At 51.6% G+C, this 20,478-nt stretch overlaps 2 protein-coding genes across 2 annotated transcripts in view; one reads left to right on the top strand and one right to left on the bottom strand.

Moving 5' to 3' along the window:
- Tmem255b (transmembrane protein 255B) overlaps nt 1–10,081 on the top strand; it is a 51,215-nt gene extending 41,134 nt beyond the window's left edge. Inside the window, exon 9 of the mRNA XM_063275259.1 lies at nt 7,298–10,081. Coding sequence (XP_063131329.1) covers nt 7,298–7,318 — 21 coding nt within the window. The 3' untranslated portion in view covers nt 7,319–10,081. The remainder of the gene's footprint in view (nt 1–7,297) is intronic.
- The window catches only part of Gas6 (growth arrest specific 6), a 30,415-nt gene that overhangs the window by 8,774 nt on the left and 1,163 nt on the right, over nt 1–20,478 (bottom strand). Inside the window, 7 exon segments of the mRNA NM_057100.2 lie at nt 142–260; nt 1,286–1,407; nt 2,244–2,366; nt 3,476–3,598; nt 4,282–4,404; nt 9,161–9,223; nt 11,147–11,171. Of these exon segments, the coding sequence (NP_476441.2) occupies nt 142–260; nt 1,286–1,407; nt 2,244–2,366; nt 3,476–3,598; nt 4,282–4,404; nt 9,161–9,223; nt 11,147–11,171 (698 nt within the window).

The following is a 20,478-nucleotide window of genomic DNA, read 5'->3' as shown; positions in this document are numbered from 1 at the left end:
TCAGGGCCCAGGTAGACTTTGGCCCCTGTGGTGCTTTCCAGAACACAGGGAGCCGGTTCTCTCAGAGGTCTTGGGTGGATTTGGGCTCCCGGATCAGCTCTCTCACCTGGGTTCTGCTGTCCTGCGTGCCTGGCTTCTCACCTGGTAGGCTGGAGCCTCTTGAAGCGTAGTCTAATCACGGGGGTCCCGCTGAACATGCGGCCCAGGTACAAGGACTTGACGCTCTTGGCCATGCTGAAGGGCACACACGGTAAGATGTCCTGCCATGAGATAGGAGGGCATTGGGGGTGGGATGCCCCGTGGATGCCTTTCAAGTAACTTGTGAGGTCCTGGTCACACTGGGTGTCTAGAAGTTCACCTCTGACTAGCCCACTCTCGGAAATCGACCCAGCTCACATTGGTGCCTCCAGTCAGGGCCAGGGTTCTGAATTCTTCCTTCATCACTTTTTTTTCTTCCTCATTGTTCTTATTTGCTACTGGAGCTTAAATTATTAAATGCATCAAACTCACACAGAGGACACAGAGACAATAAAAATTCCTTCCTAGTATACTCTTACAAAACGGACAGAACACAGAGACCTCGAAGGCTATGGTTCAAGAAACCCCCCTGCTTTCTGCTGTAAACATTCCCACTGACCACAGAGAGGACAGAATTAAACTAGGCTGAGCTTGCTTCCAGGGGCCTGAGGGACACAATGGTCTTGCACTGCCACACTGGCCAGCAAGGAGCCTGCGGCAGGGACCACATAAGTGCTGGTCTCCTGGCCCTGTAGCCTAGGATAGGAGGGTCCTATTTCATGCAAAGGGAGCTCCTCAGAGGGTGCTCTGTGATTTGAACTTCAGACTCATAATTGAAAAATGCTTCTCCAGCTTCCTAGGTCTCTCTGACTTGCAAAGTTATCATGGTACCTGGTCACCCAGAGTCTTTCAGAAAATGCCATCAATGAACAACTGCCCTGAATGGTGTGTGTGTGTGTGTGTGTGTGTGTGTGTGTGTGTGTGTGTGTGTGTGTACACATCCTGGTATGAACATATAACACCTTGCGTCTACTCCACTTTAGCGGGCCGCGTGGCTGAGAGTAGGGAGTTGCTCTGGAGAATTCATCAACACAACAAAAGAGGTTTGGCTAGCTGTGTGGTCCGTGGAGCTGATAGGAGTTTTCAATCAATGATGTCTCTAGAAAGTTTCTTCCCATAACCCATTAATACCAAAGGGCCCTATACAAAGCAGGGCACTGGGGCTCCACGAGAGGTCATCTAGTGGGGACTATGGTTGGTCACCTACCTCACAGGTATCCATGTCTGGGGACAGTTTTAGGCCCCCGCGCCCATTACAGTGGCAGGTATAGCTGCCTGGGGAGTTGACACAGGTCTGCTCACAACGGTCCTGCTGGCACTCATCCACATCTGCCAACAGAGGGACTCATGGTAGGCACGGGGTGGTGCCAAACACTCTGGGCAATCCACTTGCTCCTCCTAGAGACTCTGTGGACACCATTGTTCAGCCTGTTACCTCGGAGGCCTGTGTCTTAGGTCCCTGCCTTCTAGAGAGAAATGAAGAACTGAAGATGTCTGAGTACTGTGTTCACACTGACCAGCCCAAACATGGAGGGACCAAGGATGTCTGTGTGGGTTGTGGAGAACGGTACAGAGTCAGGATTCCCTTGAGCTCTTAACTCCACGCTCCTTTCCCTGGGGGTCCAGCCCTTCCCCAGAGCTCCCGTAGGGAGTCTCTTGCAGCTTCCAGACAGCAGTGACTGTGGAGGGAGAGTCTCTGCCCTCGGGACATGGTGATCCTCCAAAATGAGCACAGGTCCCCGTCACTCCCCATCCACTCACTGAAGGTGCAGCCCAAGTCTACCAAGAACTCAGGGTCTTCCCTTCGTCTACCGCAGGCTAGAGAAGGGTAAAGACACACGAGTGTGTGCTCGTTTGAGTTTATACTGGAACACATACATGTGTGAGGGCATGGTCTGTGTGCATGTGTGCACGAACACATGGGGCTGGATAAGGGGGTGAGGCAGAGGGCACACTTTAGGGGTCCTCTCCATTGAAGGTACACAGACCCTCTGAGGAGGTTCTGACATTTTCCCAACCCTCCCGTGTACAATGACTTCCTGGAACACGTGACCAGTGATTGCCGCCAATGAAGCAATGGTGGTCTACATTCAGACAGTGACCAACATGTGTCCCAGGCCAAGCATCAAATAAAGAAGTAACCTGGGTGGCTGTGGCACGGATACCTTGGCAGGTCTTCTCCTTGGAGCTGTAAGTGTACCCCTTGTCGCAGAGGCAGGAGTAGGAGCCCGGAAGGTTCTTGCAACGCGCATCCCCACAGGTGTCTGAGTCTGTGCATTCATCTATATCTGCAAGCAAAGCCAGCCAGGCCAAGGCTGAGGTCGGTCCTGGACAGCTGCAGTGGCCACTGGGGCTGGGGGAGTGAGGGGGAGAACAGCCCCGAGACAGAAGGGTGGAGAATGGGAGGAAGGCACAATGCCATCCCTGCGGGTGTCAAGCGATGGTGGGCCTAGGGACCACATGCTGCTCACCCCACATTGGGTACACGGAAGACGTCATTGCTCAGGATGCATAATGCAAGGTAGGTGTCCTCAACCTGCTACTAAAGTGTGGGAACTGCGTCCCTTAGCCAAGGCCAGGGACGGGAACTACAAGAGAAGACCACTGTTACCTTGAATAAGGAGGATGTGGAGGGTAGGGATATCTATTCCCAAATGCGTCTCCTGCGTATTACTCATAGGGGGACACAGTGACCGAGAGTTCCCCTACGATCATACCGTCTAAGAATAATCTTCGGGGTTGTCAGGGGCGAGCTCCACGCACGATAAAAATAAAAAAAGTCTTCTCTTTTTTCAAGTTGGGTGAGGGAAATAGTCGTTTGTCTCATGATGCCTATGTTCAAACCCTGGTTCTCCCCCACCCCCTGCATCCATCTGGACCACCCACAAAGGTTGTCATGGTCGGGTCCCAGTGAGTCTCAGTGACTCAGATACCCTGGGTCCATCTGTGTTGGGGTGTCTTTCCTCCATACCCTAAATCATTTCAGGGATAAAACATGGACACTGGAGATGCTTTTCTGGGTGTCCTCAGCCCCCCTGATCTGGAGTGAATGGAGTGGGGCCACACAGTGGGGGGGCTCCATCTGTGTTCTTGGGGGTAGGGTAGAGGGACTCTGTGCTGGGAGGATCTGGGAGGTATGGCAGGTGCACAGGAGCCCTGGGGCCTGTAACCTTTCCCTGAAGTCATTTGCACAGGCTGTCTGCAGGCTCCGTGGGTTGGAGGGTGCCTTGGAAGCACTAGTGTGGATGGGCATCTCCAGTTCTTGCCCTTGCTCTCAGGTCTAGGGAATCATGTCAAGGAGGCTGGACTGGATCATCTCCAAAGGACACTCATCCCCACCACCCCTCCCCAGGACAGGAAGACAGGCAAGGGTCTAAGTGTACAGCTGGGGCCTTACCTTGGCAGCTCTTGTTGTCTGATTGAAGTGAGAAGCCACTGTGGCAGGCACATTGGAAGCTTCCTGGTTTGTTATGGCAGACCTGGCTGCAGCCCCCATTCTTCTGACTACACTCGTTGACATCTGGACATGAAGAAAGAGTAAGGGCCTCCTACCCGGGCACTTCCCTGCTAGCCTCATGGGAAGTAAGGCGGACCGTGTGCGGGTCAGAGAGACACGAACTGCTGCTGGTGGGGAGAGCTATAGGCTCGGTTCTAAGGGTCCCTAGGTGCACAAGGGGACTTGGTATAGGACAAAATGGACCCACCAATTAGTACCCAGCAGACATGAGACCTAGACACAGCCTAGTCTAGCACCCTGAACAGATCTATCCAGACGACTTGTGGACACACAGCAGGGCTGCCCTGAGTGAAAAGCTTGGCACACTCTGCTGTTTTGTTTGTAGTTTTACCTAACACCTCACACCTGAACCCAAGTAACTCAAGGTGGAGCCCATCAGCTGGGGTACTAAGAGCCCTGTGGTTTTTCCTTCACTCCAATTGTGGTCCCCAAAGAGCTCTCTGGAGCCTCAACTCTCTAGGAGCTGACAACTCTAGAGGATGAACCTTGGCGCTGGTGCATTCAGGAGATTTTCAGGCGAGCGCCATCCCACGCTGGCCCTGCAATGGGCTCCCAAGAGGGATGCTGACACAGAACAGACTGTAGGGATGGCTGGTCTCCCAGTCTTGGGTTAGGGGGTGACGAGTAGGAGGGGTAGAGTGTGACTAGAGAGTGTGGGACAGATGGAGGTTCAGGTGTGGACTTACCTTTGTCACAGAGCCGGCCTCCCCAGCCATCTTTGCACAAGCAGAAGAAGTTGCCCATGAGGTCTTGGCAGAGTTGAGTGCCCTTCTTATCACAGGGGTTTGGGGTGCATTGGTCAGGTAAGTCTGAGTTGGGGGATACAGAAAAGAAAACCACTCAGGATATCTCTGAAAGCCCCACCACCCCACATAGTTGGAGGTGTTCAGAGCCTCTGGTGGGGGCCCCAGCGGAGCTCCCAGGAGTTCCAAAGTGGGCTAAGCTGTGATGGAGGCTCTCCACGAGAAACAAATGTGGGGAAACTTCAAGGCACTGGGACCAGTTCCAGTGTCTACTGGGAGGGGCTGACTGTCACTGGACTATGCAAAGAGGGACTGCTGGCTTATGCCTCCCAGGAAATGGGTCTCCAAGATCCCCTAGGAGGACTTGGGCACATTTTCTCCACAGCACTGGTAGAGCCCACTGCATAGGCCAAAGGCTCCACTGCCAGACACATAGGACCTCAGCACCGAGGCATGGTGTCAGGCGTGCAGTGTCCAGTCGCACGAGACGCAGGGGTGACTGAGCCACACGGCTTCAGTCCTTAGCTTCTAGCCTGCAGTGAGAAGGTCGTTCGAGAGCCAGAGAGATGGCTCAGGGGTTAAGAGCACCGACTGCTCTTCCAGAGGTCCTGAGTTCAACTTCCAGCAGCCACATGGTGACTCACAACCATCTGGAATGAGACCTGATGCCCTCTTCTGGTGTGTCTGAAGACAGCGGCAGTGTACTTATATATAATAAATAAATGTCTTTAAAAAAAAATGGTCGTTTGATGTCCCTGCCGTCCGTGGAGTACCTTGGGAGCATGGCTGAGACCTCCAGACACAGCCTGTGCCATGCCTTGCATGGGGGCAGGAACACTCAGCGTGGGCTTCAACCCCAAGGTTGGGAAGTGACAGAGGGCCATTATTATATCCTGTTCTCAAAGAACCCTTTCAGAGGATGAGCAGATGTGGGCATTACCCAGAGGATAGGAACCCCGGGCCCTTTTCGCCCTGCTCCTTCTGAAGGATCTACAGTCTTCCTGGATGCGTGGATGGGGGTGGCTCCTGTCGACCAACAGCTGGATAGTACAAAAGCAATGGTTTCCAACCCTCCTCATGCCGTGACCCTCTAATACAGCTCTTTACGTTACGGTGATACCCTTCCCCTTCCCCACCACAACATTATTTTCATTGCTACTTTATAACTGTAATTTTGATTCTGTTACGAATCACGATATAAATACTTAAGTTTTCCAGTGGTCTTAGCTGACCCATGAGAGGGTCATTTGACCTCTAAGCGGTGGGAACCTATGAGTTGAGAACTGCTGTCCTAGAGGGTCTAGGAATACATGGGGTGTCAGCTCCTTTGACTCTCTCAAGGGGTGCCACTTCCTAGCCTTATCAGTGTCCAGACTGGTGTCCCACTTGGACTGGTATTCCTTCACCCAGATGAATTACGCCAACTGTTAAACGTCATAATGTTTCCGGATTCCTTCTCCTTGATGTCCGTATGCCCTACCTATTGCTTGACCAAAGAGTGGCTCTAGAGTTTCAGAGGTAGAAGATATGAAATGGGACTGACTCCAGACAGGACGTGGAGAGCTCTGATTGGATGAGGGTAACCAACCCCATTTCCCTCCTTCTACCCAAGCCCCTGCTGGACCTGCAGCAGAGGGCGGGTAGTCACGTGTGACCCAGCACTCCTAGAGCATGGCCATACTTGTATCTTTTGCCATCAGCTCAGGCCTCATCACAGGCGATGCTACACCCTACCTGGCATCTAACAGGGAATTTGGGGCTGAAAAGGTGAGACCGGAAGCAGAGGACCAGGAGGGGGCCTGAGCTGTCCCTCTTGGAGGAAGTGGCTGTGAGATGCTTACTTGCTCTTCCTCCGCTTTCAGTGGGTGAGCAGCCATGTTGAGAGTCATGACAGTTCACATCTCTGACTTTAATTCTTGGTGTCAGCTCTTGGGCATTTGCAGCCTACTCGCTGCCAACGTAGGTCTGAAGCCAGAGTTTGTTCCTTCTTGAGTTACAGGGAACAGTTTTGGGCCAAGCCAGAGGGAACTGGAAACGCTGTCTCCTGGAGGTCACCCTAGCAGGATGCCAGAAGTCTTCCAGGTCACCCACACCAGTGTTTGCTCCATTCCTGGGGGCCCTCCCCACAGGTGCTCTCTTGCTCCCCACACCTAAACTCCAGAAGGAGAAGGTTCTTGCTGCCTAGCAGGGTCACGGGGAGCACCAGGCGTAAGATAAGTTAGGGGCCAACCTCTGGACTTCCCGGATGCACACAAGAGCTCATCCAGGTTTTTCAGGTCAACCTCACTGCTGGCAGGCTTCACTTGTCCTGGGCCAGCCCGGCTGGGTGCCGAGCCCACGACAGGCCTGGGAAGCAAGTCTAGGCTTCTCGGGGAAGCTCTGCGATCTATTTCCCCCCCGCCTGTGGCCCTTGCACAAGTCTGCTGGGTCTGCACAAACTGCAGCCAACAGCGTGCCTGCGAGTCCCCAGCTAGTTTTTATTCCTTCAGAGTGGTTGCTGGCAGATCGTTATAAAATGTCATTTTTCCTTAAGCATATAACGGCTGGATAAAGTCAGAGTCGCCTGTAAGTGAGGGGTCAGGACTGGAGGGCCCCGCTGTTCCACAACTGCTGTGGACTTATGGGAGCCCACCTGAAGCCAGGATGTGGTGTTCAGCTAACAAAAGTGTCTACTTGGAGGCTTAAGTGTATTTCTGAAGTTTACACTGGCAAGTTTGGCATGAGGGCTGGTCACTTTGGCCAGGAAAGCCACATCTACCCATTGCAAAATCTGTCCTTAGGCTGAGGGAATGATGCAGTGCCAACTTCCAATGGATTAATATTATTTTTAAGAGAGTCGCCCAACACAGAGCCAATGCCAAAAACCCTTGTTCCTCTGTCCCTAGAGAAATACCACCCATGACATGTCATTTCTTTTCCTGTTGGAAATTTATCAAGTCCAATGTTTGACCCTTGGCAGGTGCCCAGAACTTCTCCATAGACACATCCCAAGAGAGGTGAAAGAGTGGACATTGTTTTGCAGGCACTGAGGGGGCCCTCTTACCTTTCCACAGGCAAGTTGCTATTCTTTTTTTTTCTTTTTTTCGGAGCTGGGGACCGAACCCAGGGCCTTGTGCTTGCTAGGCAAGCGCTCTACCGCTGAGCTAAATCCCCCAAAAGTTGCTATTCTTACGTTAACAGTCTACCCGGGTCCTCTGTGTGGCTGTGGGTGGAGTGTGATGTGTGTGCTGGCTTACCAGGTGACAAGTTAGGACCTGGTAACCATCCTGTCCAATCCAGGCCATTTGTTGTGGGCCTAGGAAGGTGCCCAGACCCCTGGAAAACCCTGGTGGCCTGACCCATCCACCACTACCTGATGTCGTCTGTCAGAGGATCCCATTGGACGTGGCGGGGAACCAGGAATGGCTTATGAGAAAGGAACAGAACAGAAGCCAATGCTCTTCCGGGCACCAGGTGGGCAGAGTCCGTGCTTAGACTGTGGCTTCTCCCCGTCACTCTAGTTGCTGTTGGCATGGTGACCAGTCCCCACAAGGTGAGGTGATGGGTTCCCAGAAGACCTGCTATGACCAAGGTTTGCCTAGGGCCGAGTCTAAGCTCTCTAGAAAATGCCAGAATGGGGCCTGCGAAAACTTTTGCTTTAATTTTTAACGAAAAACAGGTAACCAGAGGACTCGGGCTCTGACATGCCGTGGACAGCAAGGTGAGGAGCTAGGTACAAAGGGTAGCAGCCTGCAGAGTTGGTGGGGCTTGGCCTTGGCCCTATCTTCCCATGCCTCAGCAGAAGGATATGGGGACACTTCTGTACAGCCTCCAGGAGGGGCATAGACAACGACAGCCCAGGTGGGTGCTCATGGGACCTGTGATGAGCAGAGACAGGCAGGAGGCAGCGTTGCCTTAGCCCTGATCCGGCAAGGCATCTGGCAAACGAATTTAACGAATCTGGCACCAGCAGACACAGGAGGTTTTCACCTCTCTTTAGCTCAGGAACAGGCTCTTCCAGGCCACCTCCCACCAAAGGAGCAGAAATAATCAGGTCCCCCCACCCACCAGAGGGTGTCGTTGCAATCCAAAACATCTTAAGAGGTGGTCTGAAACCACAATCCTAGCCACCACCCAGAGTAATAGAATAACCTCTCAGAGCACTGGGGGCAAAGGTGACGATAATTTCATATGGACCAATGAATTAGAAAGTGTAAGGAAAGAAATGACCATCCTGGAGAGGGCGGGGGGGATTGTGGGAGGGGTTTACCGGGAGTGGAAACAGTGAGCGGGATGTAAAGTGAATAAGTAAATAAATAAGTTAATTAAAAACGTTGTGTCTGACTGACCCTCTCTTAGGAACCAGAACTGAACGGATGCATAGGACATCATTCTAGCTGGTGATAACAGAAGCAAGCCCCCAAAGCTGGTCAACCGCCTTGTCTTAAACTGAAGTAAGGCAGCCGACATCTGATGGGGGATGTGACTGTACTTGCCCTGGAAGGACTCCAATCAGGGGGTAGCTGAGGACAGGGTGACACAGGTATGCAAAAGCCACATCCTAGGTGCAGGCAGAGAGCTGAAAGAGGGTCTTGCCCACATGACACGTGGTAGGGGATACACTTCATACCCTACGGACTATTTAATCCCCAATTACATGTACATTTACTGCTCACTAAAAGCAAAACCAAGATGCGCTTACTTTCTTAAAAAGGAAGTTAAAAGTGCAAGAAGCTGACTTGGGAGGATCTGACGGCTTCTCCCTTAGTGGCTTTAACCCCAAGTATAACTGAGCCCTAGCTACCCAGGATGTGCTTCGAGGGAGGCAGGAGGGCACACTTACTCTTAACACAGGTGGCGAAATTTGGGTTTTTATCTTCGGGCCGGCCATATTTCCTCATGCACTCTGCAAGAAACAGACAGCACAGTCACTCTTTTCGTCCCTGGGGTGGAGCAAGCGTCCGAGTCAGGGCCAGAGGACACAGTTTCTTTTCACCCAGACACCGTGGATCTCCAGAGAGTGTGTGGTCTGCCCGTCAGTATAGAGCACCTGAGTCCAGAACCGATGAGTGCTGGACTCTCCCATCACATAGACCATCAAGAGCTGCGGTGCAAGTGTGATTGTGGCCAAAGCCGAACTTCAAGCTGGCAATGGTCCAGGCCAGACTAAGGATACTGTTCTTACTCTGAAGGCAGAAGCACTCGTAAGGCACCTTAAGCCTGCAGGGTACTAGACCTGGCACACATGTGTTCTTCAAGGGGAGCCAGGAGCACGACATTAGAACACACACAACACATGATGGCTGTGTATACCGGTGCTCAGCCATTCTGTCTGACCCATCAGTAGGCCACTGTTGAATGTCCGCGTGTGGGAAGACAGTGTGCATCACACACGCATGTGTAGGTGGACTAGCTCCCTCTGCTTTGGCACTGGAGATGGCCCAAAGCTTTTGGGCTGGTGCAGGGCCTCAGAGGACACCCTGAATGAATGTGTATTGTGACATGGGATCTCTGATGACTGCAAGGCCAACTGACCCATGGGAAACTGGTAAAGCCATCGCCCATTATCAAGAGGAATGGTGACGCTTTCTTGGGGTTCTGAAAATGAGTGTTCACGGATGATGGATCGGTGCACGTAAAGACCAGCAACTGTGGTTTCTTCCTTCTGTATGTACAGCCTGATATCTACAGAGACTTCCTACTGAGACTAGCCAGTCTCTCCCCTGTGTTATATCTAATAAATACACCGAGGCTCTGGGTTGTAGTCTGTGTCTTAGAGAACTCCGTGCATCCCAGCTTGGCTGTGTGTGTGTCAGACACTTCTTTATTCTCTTGTCAAGATTCTGGTACCCAAGACGGGAGAGTCACAGCAGGCTAGGCGCTGGTCTCCTGTGCTGTTGCCAGACAGATTATAAGCAGCTTCCTGTAGAACAGAAGGCCAGTATCTTATGCAAGTGTTTGGTGAGAAGTCTGAAGACCAAGAATACACTCTTCTCACAAGCAATACACATCCAAGTGCTTTGGGCGTCCATCAAACAAACAGTGCTCAGAGAGGAATTTGGAGCTTCTTAAGGAAGCACAGTGACTGTCCTCCAGACTAGACTCCTACTTCGGTTTGCCTCTCCTACAAGAGCATATTAGAGCAGGGTAACAAACGCCTTTCTTTAATCCCAGCGCTTGGGAGGCAGAGGCAGGAGGATTGTTGAGTGTGAGGCCAGCCTGGTCTGCAGAATGAGTTCTACGACAGCCAAGGGCTATGCAGAGAAACCACATAGAGAAATAAACAAGCAAATAAAGGAGTGTATGATACTTTCCTTGCCACCGTGTCCCTGCTCCTGTGGCTGAGCGAGTGTGTATGATCCTGTTCAACAAGCTGTGAAAAAACCTTTTGCAAGGTTCTAAGTTTAAACCAATAATAGAGCAGATGTTGATAAACACACAACATACAAGCCAAGCTATTTTTTTGGTGTGTGTGTGTGTGTGTGTGTGTGTGTGTTTGGGGGGGGGATGTCTTCAATAATGTCAGAAGTGCAGAGTCCTGAGACCAGTAAGTTGGAGGGCACTTGATTAACCATACTTCCAGATGTGGGCAGGGCCTGGAAGAATCAACCAAAGAGATCTGCAAAACAGCAGCATTAGTCTGAGGCCCAGGCAACTTGGAATGAAACGATGGTATAAAAACCACACTCGTGTTCAACCCAAGTATTGTTGACAGCTCTGACCTCCTAGCTCCCTTCTCCCAGGAGTAACACGGTGATGGGATTTCCCCAGCATGAAACAGGCATTCTGTGTGTTTGGCAACAAAACCACTACAGTAACTTTAACTTACCTTGATATCTTGGATAGAAATAGTCCTGTGGAAAGAGAAGAAAGGCAATGGTTAACCAGTACTGCATGAGGCCTCTTGAGAAGGACTATCACTGGCTAATCAAGCCTGGAGACAAGCACACAGAGAAAAAGTCATGCACTGTAGCTCCCCCAAAGGTAGGGCTCAGAAAGGACGTCACAGAGAAAAGCCTAGGAATCAGAGGCCTCTGCTGACTCAGCCTCTGCAGGATGATTGCAGAGCGTGACTGTGTAGTCAGTCACCTTCTTGAAGAGGCAAATCGGTGTCACCTAGACCCAATTAGAGGGAACCTCTCCACACGTTTTCTGAGAAAATGTATGTAGAAGGATATCTCAGTCCAGGTAGGAGTTTCAGTCCAAGGAGAGAGAGTTCTTGTCTCAGGGTTTCCATTGCTGTGATAAAACACCATGACCAAAAGCAAGTTGGGGAGGAAAGGGACTTTTTGGCTTACAGGTCCATATAACTGTTCACCACCAAAGGAAGGCGGGACAGGAACGTAAACAGGACAGGAACCTGGAGGCAGGAGTGGATGCAGAGGCTATGGTGGGTGTTGTTTGTTGATTTGCTCCCTCTGGCTTGTTCAACCTACTCTCTTATAGCACCCACAACCACCAGCCCAGGGAAGGTACCACCCACAATGGGCTGGGCCCTTCACCATGGATCACTAATTAAGAAAACGCACTAGGCCTGCCTACAATCCCATCTTATAGGAGGCATTTTCTTAATTTGAAGGTCTCTCCCTTTGGATGACTTTATGTAAGTTGACATAAAACTATTCAGCACGATTGACCCCTTGTCAACCTGACACACAAACACGTCCCATTGAGTCTCAACCTTTCCCGTCTCATTCATCCCCCAAGATCTCACACTAACACATCAGTAGCTTTAAAAGTCCCACAGCATTCACAAATTCAAAGCTATTACAAGTTCAGTCCCTTTAAGATATCCAGACTCTTAAAAATACAGAATCGTTTGAAATTTCTCAACTGTGGGCTCCTCCAAGGAGCTTAGATTACTTCTCTGGCTCTGCCTTTGTGATGCATACAGATTGTCTAGGCTCCGGCTGGCTGCACGCCACCGCTGCTGCTGTCCTTGGTGGTCATCCCAGGGTACTGGCATCTCCCAAATGCTGGGTCTTCCTCTGCAACTGGGCTACATTATCTCCGACAGCCTCTCCTGTGCTCTCTTCAGAAATATCAACTCTACCACACATTGCCAAGCCTCAGCTGCTCCCCATGACCCCTTCAACGCCTTCAAAAACCAGTGCCACCTGTTTCCACTTATACTGCCAAGGTCAGTTGCACGAGGCACAAACTTGGCCAGGTCTGGAACAAAGCTTCTGCGTGTTGACTCTGAGGAAAACACTTTCCAGAAGATTTCACCTCAACGACGCTGCTTTCTGCTCAATCCCTGTTGGTTTCTCAGTGCCAGCATCAAGAGAGTATCCCAGCAATGCAAAGGTCTCACGGCAGTGGTTTTGGCCTCTTGTTATCACAGCTGGTTCTTCTGCCCCAGCTAACCAGAACCACGGAATCTAATTCAAAATAACGGATGGCCCCAGTGGAGCCTTTAAAATGCCCCCTGAAACTTCACAAGCCAGGTCTCTGTTGTCCGCACTGTGAACGACAGTCTTATCTTCCAAGGTCCCACAGAACAACTCGCCGAGCCTCAACACGCAAAAGCTTTTCTAATCCAAAGTTCCAAAGTCCTTTCACGCTCCTCCACAAAACACATGGTCAGGTATGTCATGGCGATACCCTACTATCCTGGTACCAATTTCCGTCTTAGTCAGGGTTTCTATTGATGGTGATGAAACACCATGGCCAAAAGCAAGTTGGGGAGGAAGAGGGTTTATTTGGCTTACACTTCCATATCGCTATTCATCATTGAAGGAAGTCAGGACAGGAACTCGAACAGGGCAGGAACCTGGAGACAGGAGCTGATGCAGAGGACATGGAGGGGTGCTGCTTACTGGCTTGCTCCTCATGGCCTGCTCAGCCTGCTTTCTTATAGAACCCAGGGCGACCTGCCCTGGGATGGCACCACACACAGTGGGTTGGGTCCTCCCACATAAATCACTAAATAAGAAAATGCCCTACAAGCTTTTGAGATCTCATGGAGGCATTTTCCTAATCGAGGGTCCCTTCTCTCAGATGACTCTAGCTTGAGTCAAGTTGACGTAGAGCCATCCAGCACAGCTCTCGTCACCCTTAGATGTTCCCTGACATTAGTTTTCATACAATATCTTAGTAAGACAAATTTTCTGGTTGAGGCACTGGTTCCCAAGAGCTCTTTCCGGGTCTGTATCCCCACACTGTACAGTGTACACAAGCCCTCTGGCTGTTCGTGGCCAATGACCAGATGACTAGAAGCCCGTTCGGGAATGTTGCAAGCAATAGGCAGCCAGACAGGCCAATGCCACAGACTCCCAGCAGAGTGCCTACCTCACCTGCAATGTGACAGACATCTCTGTCTTCTCTCACCTCTCTCTCACCGATGAGGGGCTATGTGGATGAGAACAGAGGTAACAGGGATGGAGCCTAGGGGAGGAAGGTCCTCATGACTGGGGGTGATAGGGTGCTCTCCTACAGTTTTAGAAAGAATATCCGGAAGGAACTTAGATGACCAAAATGCCCTTCATGTCATAGAGCCAAGTGTGGGAATGCAGCCAGCGGGTGTGAGGAGGAGTTCGTGTGTTTGTTGTTTACATGGCCAGGAAGAGCCTTTCACAGCCATGCACATGGTAAGGCCAAAGCTAACAGAGCACTACCCATACTCCAGTCCTACAGCTGTAGGTCTGACTCGAGGCCAGCGCAAGGCGACGTTTCTCCTGGAAGGATACAGCAGTTCTAACACCCAACTCAGAAGGACCCAGTGGCCTCTGCAGCTTCCCGAGAGGGACACAGAACTGATCTCCCTGTCCCCCTGCACAGCACCAGGCAGGATTATGCCCTTGGCTTCCAGCTTTCACTCCCTCTTCCTGGCCTCCTTGGAGGACCTCACCAGCCAGGCTGCAGCTGGAGAGCTTCAGTGGCTGCCTGACCAGACTACGTCTGAAGGCAGGTCATGTTCCAAAGACAAACCAAATTCATACAAGAGGACAATGTTGGACACATGCATGATCAAGACAGAGAAACATCTGAGCCCAAAGCGGGGTGCGGGTGAACTGACATCATTTTCTGTAATCGCAGAAAGGACAACCGAACCACCAGCCGGTGACACACAACCGGGAGGGTTCTAGTTTACTCTGCCCAGCAGCTGTGGAACACCATTCTCACCTGTAAGTCCTCTCAGACTCTTAGAGGCCGAGACATCTCTGCCTAGCAGAAACGAGGCAGTGGACTAAAATCTGGGTTTTCAGTCCTATGTCTGACTTTTTTTTTTTTTTTTTTTTTGTAGAGTTGGGGGAACATGTTACACGCATCCTTGTTGGGGGCGCATGCTCTAAGTGTCATGTTTGACTTCTCCTCATCACATGGGCCTCACAGGAGACAAGCCCACCACAAGCAGCATCGGGCCCTACACAGCGCTCACACCCATACCCTGTGCCTTGGATGCTGACTCCCACAGTCCGGAGGCATACATCTGGGACGCTGCTTTCAAAGAGGCTTCATGGAGTGCGCCCTTCCAAAGAACTCAGCATCGGACGCTCGGCGTGGAGTGAAGCCCTGCTCTACCTCACCGGCTCTGCGAGCGGAGACAGTGTGACGATGTAAACAGCACCGTTCACCTGAGTTCGGGGGACATTCTAAGCATGGACAGGAAGGCAGAGTTGCAAGGGAGAGCTTTCAAATTCTGGGGGATCCCCCCCCCCCGAGCTTCTAAAGGTAGAAGAGCTAAGCGATTCTGCAACAAGTGGTGTTGCCCTGAAGTGGTTCTGTCAGACTGTGACCATCCGTGAAGAGCAAATTGCTCCGGGAGGTAGAAGGCTGATGCCTGCTCCCCTCAGAGGACAGAGCCCTCGAGTGTAGAGCCTGCCTCCAGAAGTGTGCTCGGTCTACGGCAGGCTTGAGGGGTCACATGGTAACGTGTATTTCATTGCTGTGGGCATCAACACTAAAGTAGAATCCGGGTAGGTCCTGGTATACTCTTTTTTTTTTTTTTTAGATCCAATTGTTAAGATATAATTGCCCACTTAAACATACAAAGCCTGGTACCATCCATCCCTTAAGAACATCAATAACAACCTGTAAATACACAGAGCGAGATCTTCACAAGTCAGCCTCCATTGTCCTGCCACGGCTTCTCTCTCTCCCTCCTGTCTCCCTTCCTTTTCATTCCAGTCTCCTCCTCTTCCTTCAAACTTCTCTCCCACCCATCCTTCCTTCTCCTCCAATGACAGGCCTCCTTCTATCCTGTACCTGCCCCTCACCTGTATTTTAAAAATTCAATGGGGAGGTTTTGGTGAAGTCACCTGATTCCTGAGTACAGGACTAGGCAGCTGTATTGCATGACCTAGAAAAAACCCCTTGAAAACACAAAAACAAAAAACAAAACAAACCCCAAACCCAAAACCCCAAACAAACAAAACAAAACAAAACAAAACCCCCACACTTTATATTGTCAACGTCAAGCCCAAAGCACGTGCAGTGAAGGGTCAGCACAGTGTGATTGTCAGTAGATAAAGGCTTCCAACGCCCGTCTCTGAGCCTCAGACAGGAGCTCCGCGTGGCAGAAGCCATTGCAGCTGTCATCTGAGCTCGGCTAGTAGCCCTTACGCATCAGGGAAGCGTGAACCTGGCCGAGGGCCATTGGGTGAGTAAGCTGGGCTGGTTTGGTTTGTTGAGTTTGGAGCTCTAGTTCTGGAGCCCTTCACGTTACCTATTTCTTTAAGAATATTCCCCAAACATCTTGGCCCCTGTAGCCTCCTGGCAGTGTCACCTATAGCATCACAGCCTCCATAGCATCCATAGCTAGTGCCCATAGAACCAGAGGGCCTGTCTCCTCCCAGGCTCACCTCCAGTTCCCTAGGTGGCTAGCCCTGTCTCCTGACCCATTAGCCAGACTCCAGCCTATGCCAGGCCAGCTCAGAAGAGTGACAGGCAGTTTGACCATCGCTTGGTGACCCTGGACAGCAGTACCCTACCCTCCAAGGCCTGTGGTGGCCAAAGCCATGAAGAAATTGGGAAGACAGAGGGGAAAGGAAACTTGAGAGGGAGAACTCCGAGACGAGTCAAGAGAGAGGGTATGAGTGTGTGCTTATGTGTGTATGTGTGGGTACGTGTGTGTCTATGCAGGCACATGAATGTGTGCTTATGTGTGTGAATATGTGCACATGTGTTGGAGGTGTGTGCCTAGGCAGAGTATTTCACCTAGATGTCCCTTCTCTGCCAAGAGTCCAAATTCCACGTCTCAGAAGGTCTCTTTCCTGCTAAGACACCTCTTCCTTTACTCTCCCTCCCCACGCTGGGCCTTTGTCCTGTTGTCTCATATTCTAAGAGGAAATGGGGTAGGAGGGGGATTGAGGGGTGTTTCACCTGCCCCAGAACTGACCTTTCCCAAGCTGTTCTTGGAGAGCCCACCATCACAGGAAAAATGACGTGGTTTAAACATGGTCACCTAGGTCCCATACCCTTAGAACTAATAGTGCCCCAAAGTCCCATCCATGAGAATTCATGCAGCAGCAGCAGCAACAGCAGCAGCAGCAGCAGCAGCAGCAACAGCAGCAGTAGAGGTCTGGGGGCAGGCAGGGATAATGAATTAGAGCTACCCAGAGCTGAAAAACAGGAAGGGAGGCAGGCAGAGGGGTTCTCAGCTCCTAGAGGATTGATCCTTGAAGCCAGACAACCCACTGTGCATCTTGCCATACTGCATTTTGCATCTTAAAATTTTAAAAAGATTTATTTACATATAAGTACACTGTAGCTGTCTTCAGACGAACCAGAAGAAGGGATCAGATCTCATTACACAAGGTTGTGAGCCACTGTGTGCTGGGATTTGAACTCAGGATCTCTGGAAGAGCAGTCAGTGTTCCTAACCACTGAGCCATCTCTCCAGCCCCGCATCTTAAATTTTAAAAAGAAGGTGCCAATCAGCAATCAGGCCTGAGGTTTTCCTCCCTGTGGGTAAGTAAGGTTCAACGTATGGGCAGAGGCTCCAGCTGGGATTAACTTCTTGATTAGGGATCTCTAGAGGCAAGGACATCACCTGGGGCAGAGCTACAACCTCAGGGCCTCTCAGAATTAGCCACTGGAACAGGGAACCCGGCCAGTGAGAAGGAAGTGCCCGGAAGGGACAGTAACAATAAAAAGGGAAACCAGATAACAGAGAGGCTGTGGGGGACAGAAGGGACAGAGAGATTAGAAGTGGCCAGGGCTGCCACCGTAGGGGAGCCGCCACTGAGGAATGTGGGTGGAGGGATCCTGCATTTCCTCCCTGGAGAAAGTCAGTAAGAGGCTACCAGTGTCGGTGAGGAGCCCTCCTCTCACTCACTGGAGGGCCCAGGCCAGGTCTAGACCGTCCCAATGTCAGAAGAAATGCTAACTGAACAGAGCCAGACTCTTCCCAGACACAGTGAGAAAACAAAACAAAACAACCTCATGGTTCATCACGTGGGAGTCGGCCTGTTTCCAGTCTAGGCCCACCCAGCATGAAAGGCAGGTCCACACTCTCACCCCTTCCCTGAGGGCCCTGCAAATGAATAGCAGAGGTAAGAACCACGGGTGTGCAGGTGTGTGTCAGCTGGGACACCACTCGGAGCCACAGGAGGCTGACTGGTTTACTCCAGCACCATAAATACACAACAGGGAACACAGCACAGGGATTTTAACAAGTACCGAGAGCTTTCACTAAAACCACACTGACTCCTCACATTCAGGCCCACAAGAGGACTTGAAGGCTTGGCATCTCCACTTTCATTCTGGGCCTGTGTGCTTTCTTTTAGGCCACCATGCTAAACCCTCGAGCACTGTCTACATAAACCAGATACATAGTCATCTCCTCCCCCTGCAAGGTTGACCACACAAAGATAAGCGAGCGGATACGAAGGATCTGTTAACATTTTTGTCTTGTCCCAGATCCCTAAGAGAAGTCGATGGTCTCAAGGGACAACAGAGTCTTAGAGATCACTGAGAATAGGTATTATGAAGGAACCTGCACGCTCAAGGACCCCCTCGTCCCCTCAAGGAGTAAAACCCCTTCTAACTACTTTGCGGAACCAGAACTGAGACAGCATCAGCCGGACCACACTTGATCCTTGCTTAACTCTGTATACCTCATACCCCCATGCACAGTCCTCCTTCACTCCAAAGACAACGCTGAAGCCACCGGACCTCTTCTTCCTTTTCTCAGTCAGTGTGCGCTGACCGCATCTCTCTGCTTCTCTGTGTGGATCCTGCCTGGCCCGGTAAGGATTCCCTAAGACCATTGTGAGAATCTGGCTTGGTAGGTGATCTGCAGACCACAGCATCTCACTGTCACAAACAACGGGACAGGTAAGCCCAAGCCCCGCCCCCCTGTCAAGACGTCTCACGGACCTCCTTCAACACTAGAAATGAGCTACATTTTAAAGCCAGGAACACTGAGTTAGCACTTTGGATTGGACGGTAACTCTCTTCCCACTCTTCCTTCTGAGGCTATGAAGGTGACCCGTGCTTGCACCGTCCACTGGCGCAGGTCTTAGGGCTCCCCGGGGGTACAAAGTAGGGGAGACTCCAGTCATAGGTCCTTGCAAAGGAACACCAGGACTCCAGAGCATGTCTTGGCACCACCCTTTCCTGAGGCTTGCCCAGTATCCCACAAGGCCGTGGGAACAGGAGAAAAGCGACTAGCGGCCAGATCAAGGTGGTAGCAGCAAGGAAAGAGCCTTGATTTGGAATTCTGTGAGGGGGTGAGGTGCAGGCTGGACGCCAGGGCTAACAGTTTCCACACTGCAGGCCAGAGGCACAGGCATTCAAGCTGACTCATGAGAGGAAAATCCATGTGTTGGGGTGTAGGGGTTGCAGAGAAGACAGTTCTAGATAGCTGTGGTGGGAACAGGTGTCTGCCAAGTCCTGAAGGAGACAGGCTGTGACAGGACCAGAGGGGACTGCCCTTTCAAGCATTATAGCCTAGAGTTTCACCCAAATGCTGACAGAAAAGGGAAAGTCTCCCACGGCCTGAAGGAGGTGGGGGGTCCTGAGGACATCACCCTTTTTTTTTCATGTCTTCACTTCACGCTTTCGCAAATAAAATTATAATGAAAGCGCACAAGCAATTAAAACCAGAGGGGACTTGACTCAAAGAAGAGCAGCTCCCCAGTCCAGGCAGCCAGAAGGGGCCAGCTTGGGCCTGTCCGCTCTGGCAGGCAGGCTGCAGAGGGGCGGGACTCCACGGCTGGGTGGTGGCCTTGCTGCTCTCAACTCCTGTCACCACAAGCCCTGTCCACACTGAACGGCAGAACCAGAACGCTTCACGGGAGGGTGGAGTTGTAACACACGGAACCAGTCACCTAAGTCCACAGCCCAGGTGACCAAGGGCTGGGACTTGCCCTAGAATGTCAATAGCTGAACTCATTGGGTCGAGAGGAGTCATCGTCAAAATAGGGAAGCGGCAGCAAGGGTATAAAAAGATCAGCCATCTGCCCCTGTACTGCTGTTGATGCCTGGGGCAGCACCATGGTGGGGGAGGGTGGTTGGGGGAGAGGGGGAGTGGCAGGGAAGGGAGGCGGTGGGGGGGGGGAAGTGGCGGGAGGGGTTGGGGGGATAGGGCACAGCTTGTCACCTGGTCTTGGCTTCCACACTGGGTAACGGTGCCAAAGCAGCTATGGTGACATTCAGCAGCTGCAGCACCGGTATCAGAAAAGCAGCTTTGAAAGGAATTGTCCAGTCAGCCAATTAGGCACAAGTCAAAGCTAAGGCCCGAATGGCTCACACAGATCCATCCTCGAGTCACGTGATCCTTACTTCATCCCAGAAGAATTCTTTGAAAGGAAAATGCCAGCGGAACCCAAAATTGTGAAACCATACCGATTTGGCAGGTGACAGGGGGCCTCAGCATCACTGTGGAGGCTTGTGTGCTAGTCCAGCTCTTAACCTCAGGCATGCCCTAAGCTGGAGTGTGTTCCCCCATGAATCCACTCGGCCCCCACATGTACCTTCTGTGGAGAGTCCTGGGCATACATAGGCTGCTGGCTGCAGTTGGCTGTATGCCTGCTCCGTTCCCCAAGGACATTATTAATAGAAGTTTGTCCTGGGCCGGAACAGCCCTTGCAGAGGCAGGTGCCGGCCCTTCCTCACGTTGCTCTCCGCCCGCCCGTATAGCATGTTCTCTACACAATTCCAGCCGTCGTATTTTTGGACCTGCTGCTGCAAGCAATTCCAGCCGCGAGACCTTTC

The sequence above is a fragment of the Rattus norvegicus genome, chromosome 16 (genome assembly GCF_036323735.1).
Source record: "Rattus norvegicus strain BN/NHsdMcwi chromosome 16, GRCr8, whole genome shotgun sequence".
NCBI lineage: Eukaryota > Metazoa > Chordata > Mammalia > Rodentia > Muridae > Rattus > Rattus norvegicus.
Note: the sequence above shows the minus strand (reverse complement) of the source record. Positions and strands in the feature narration are given on the sequence as shown.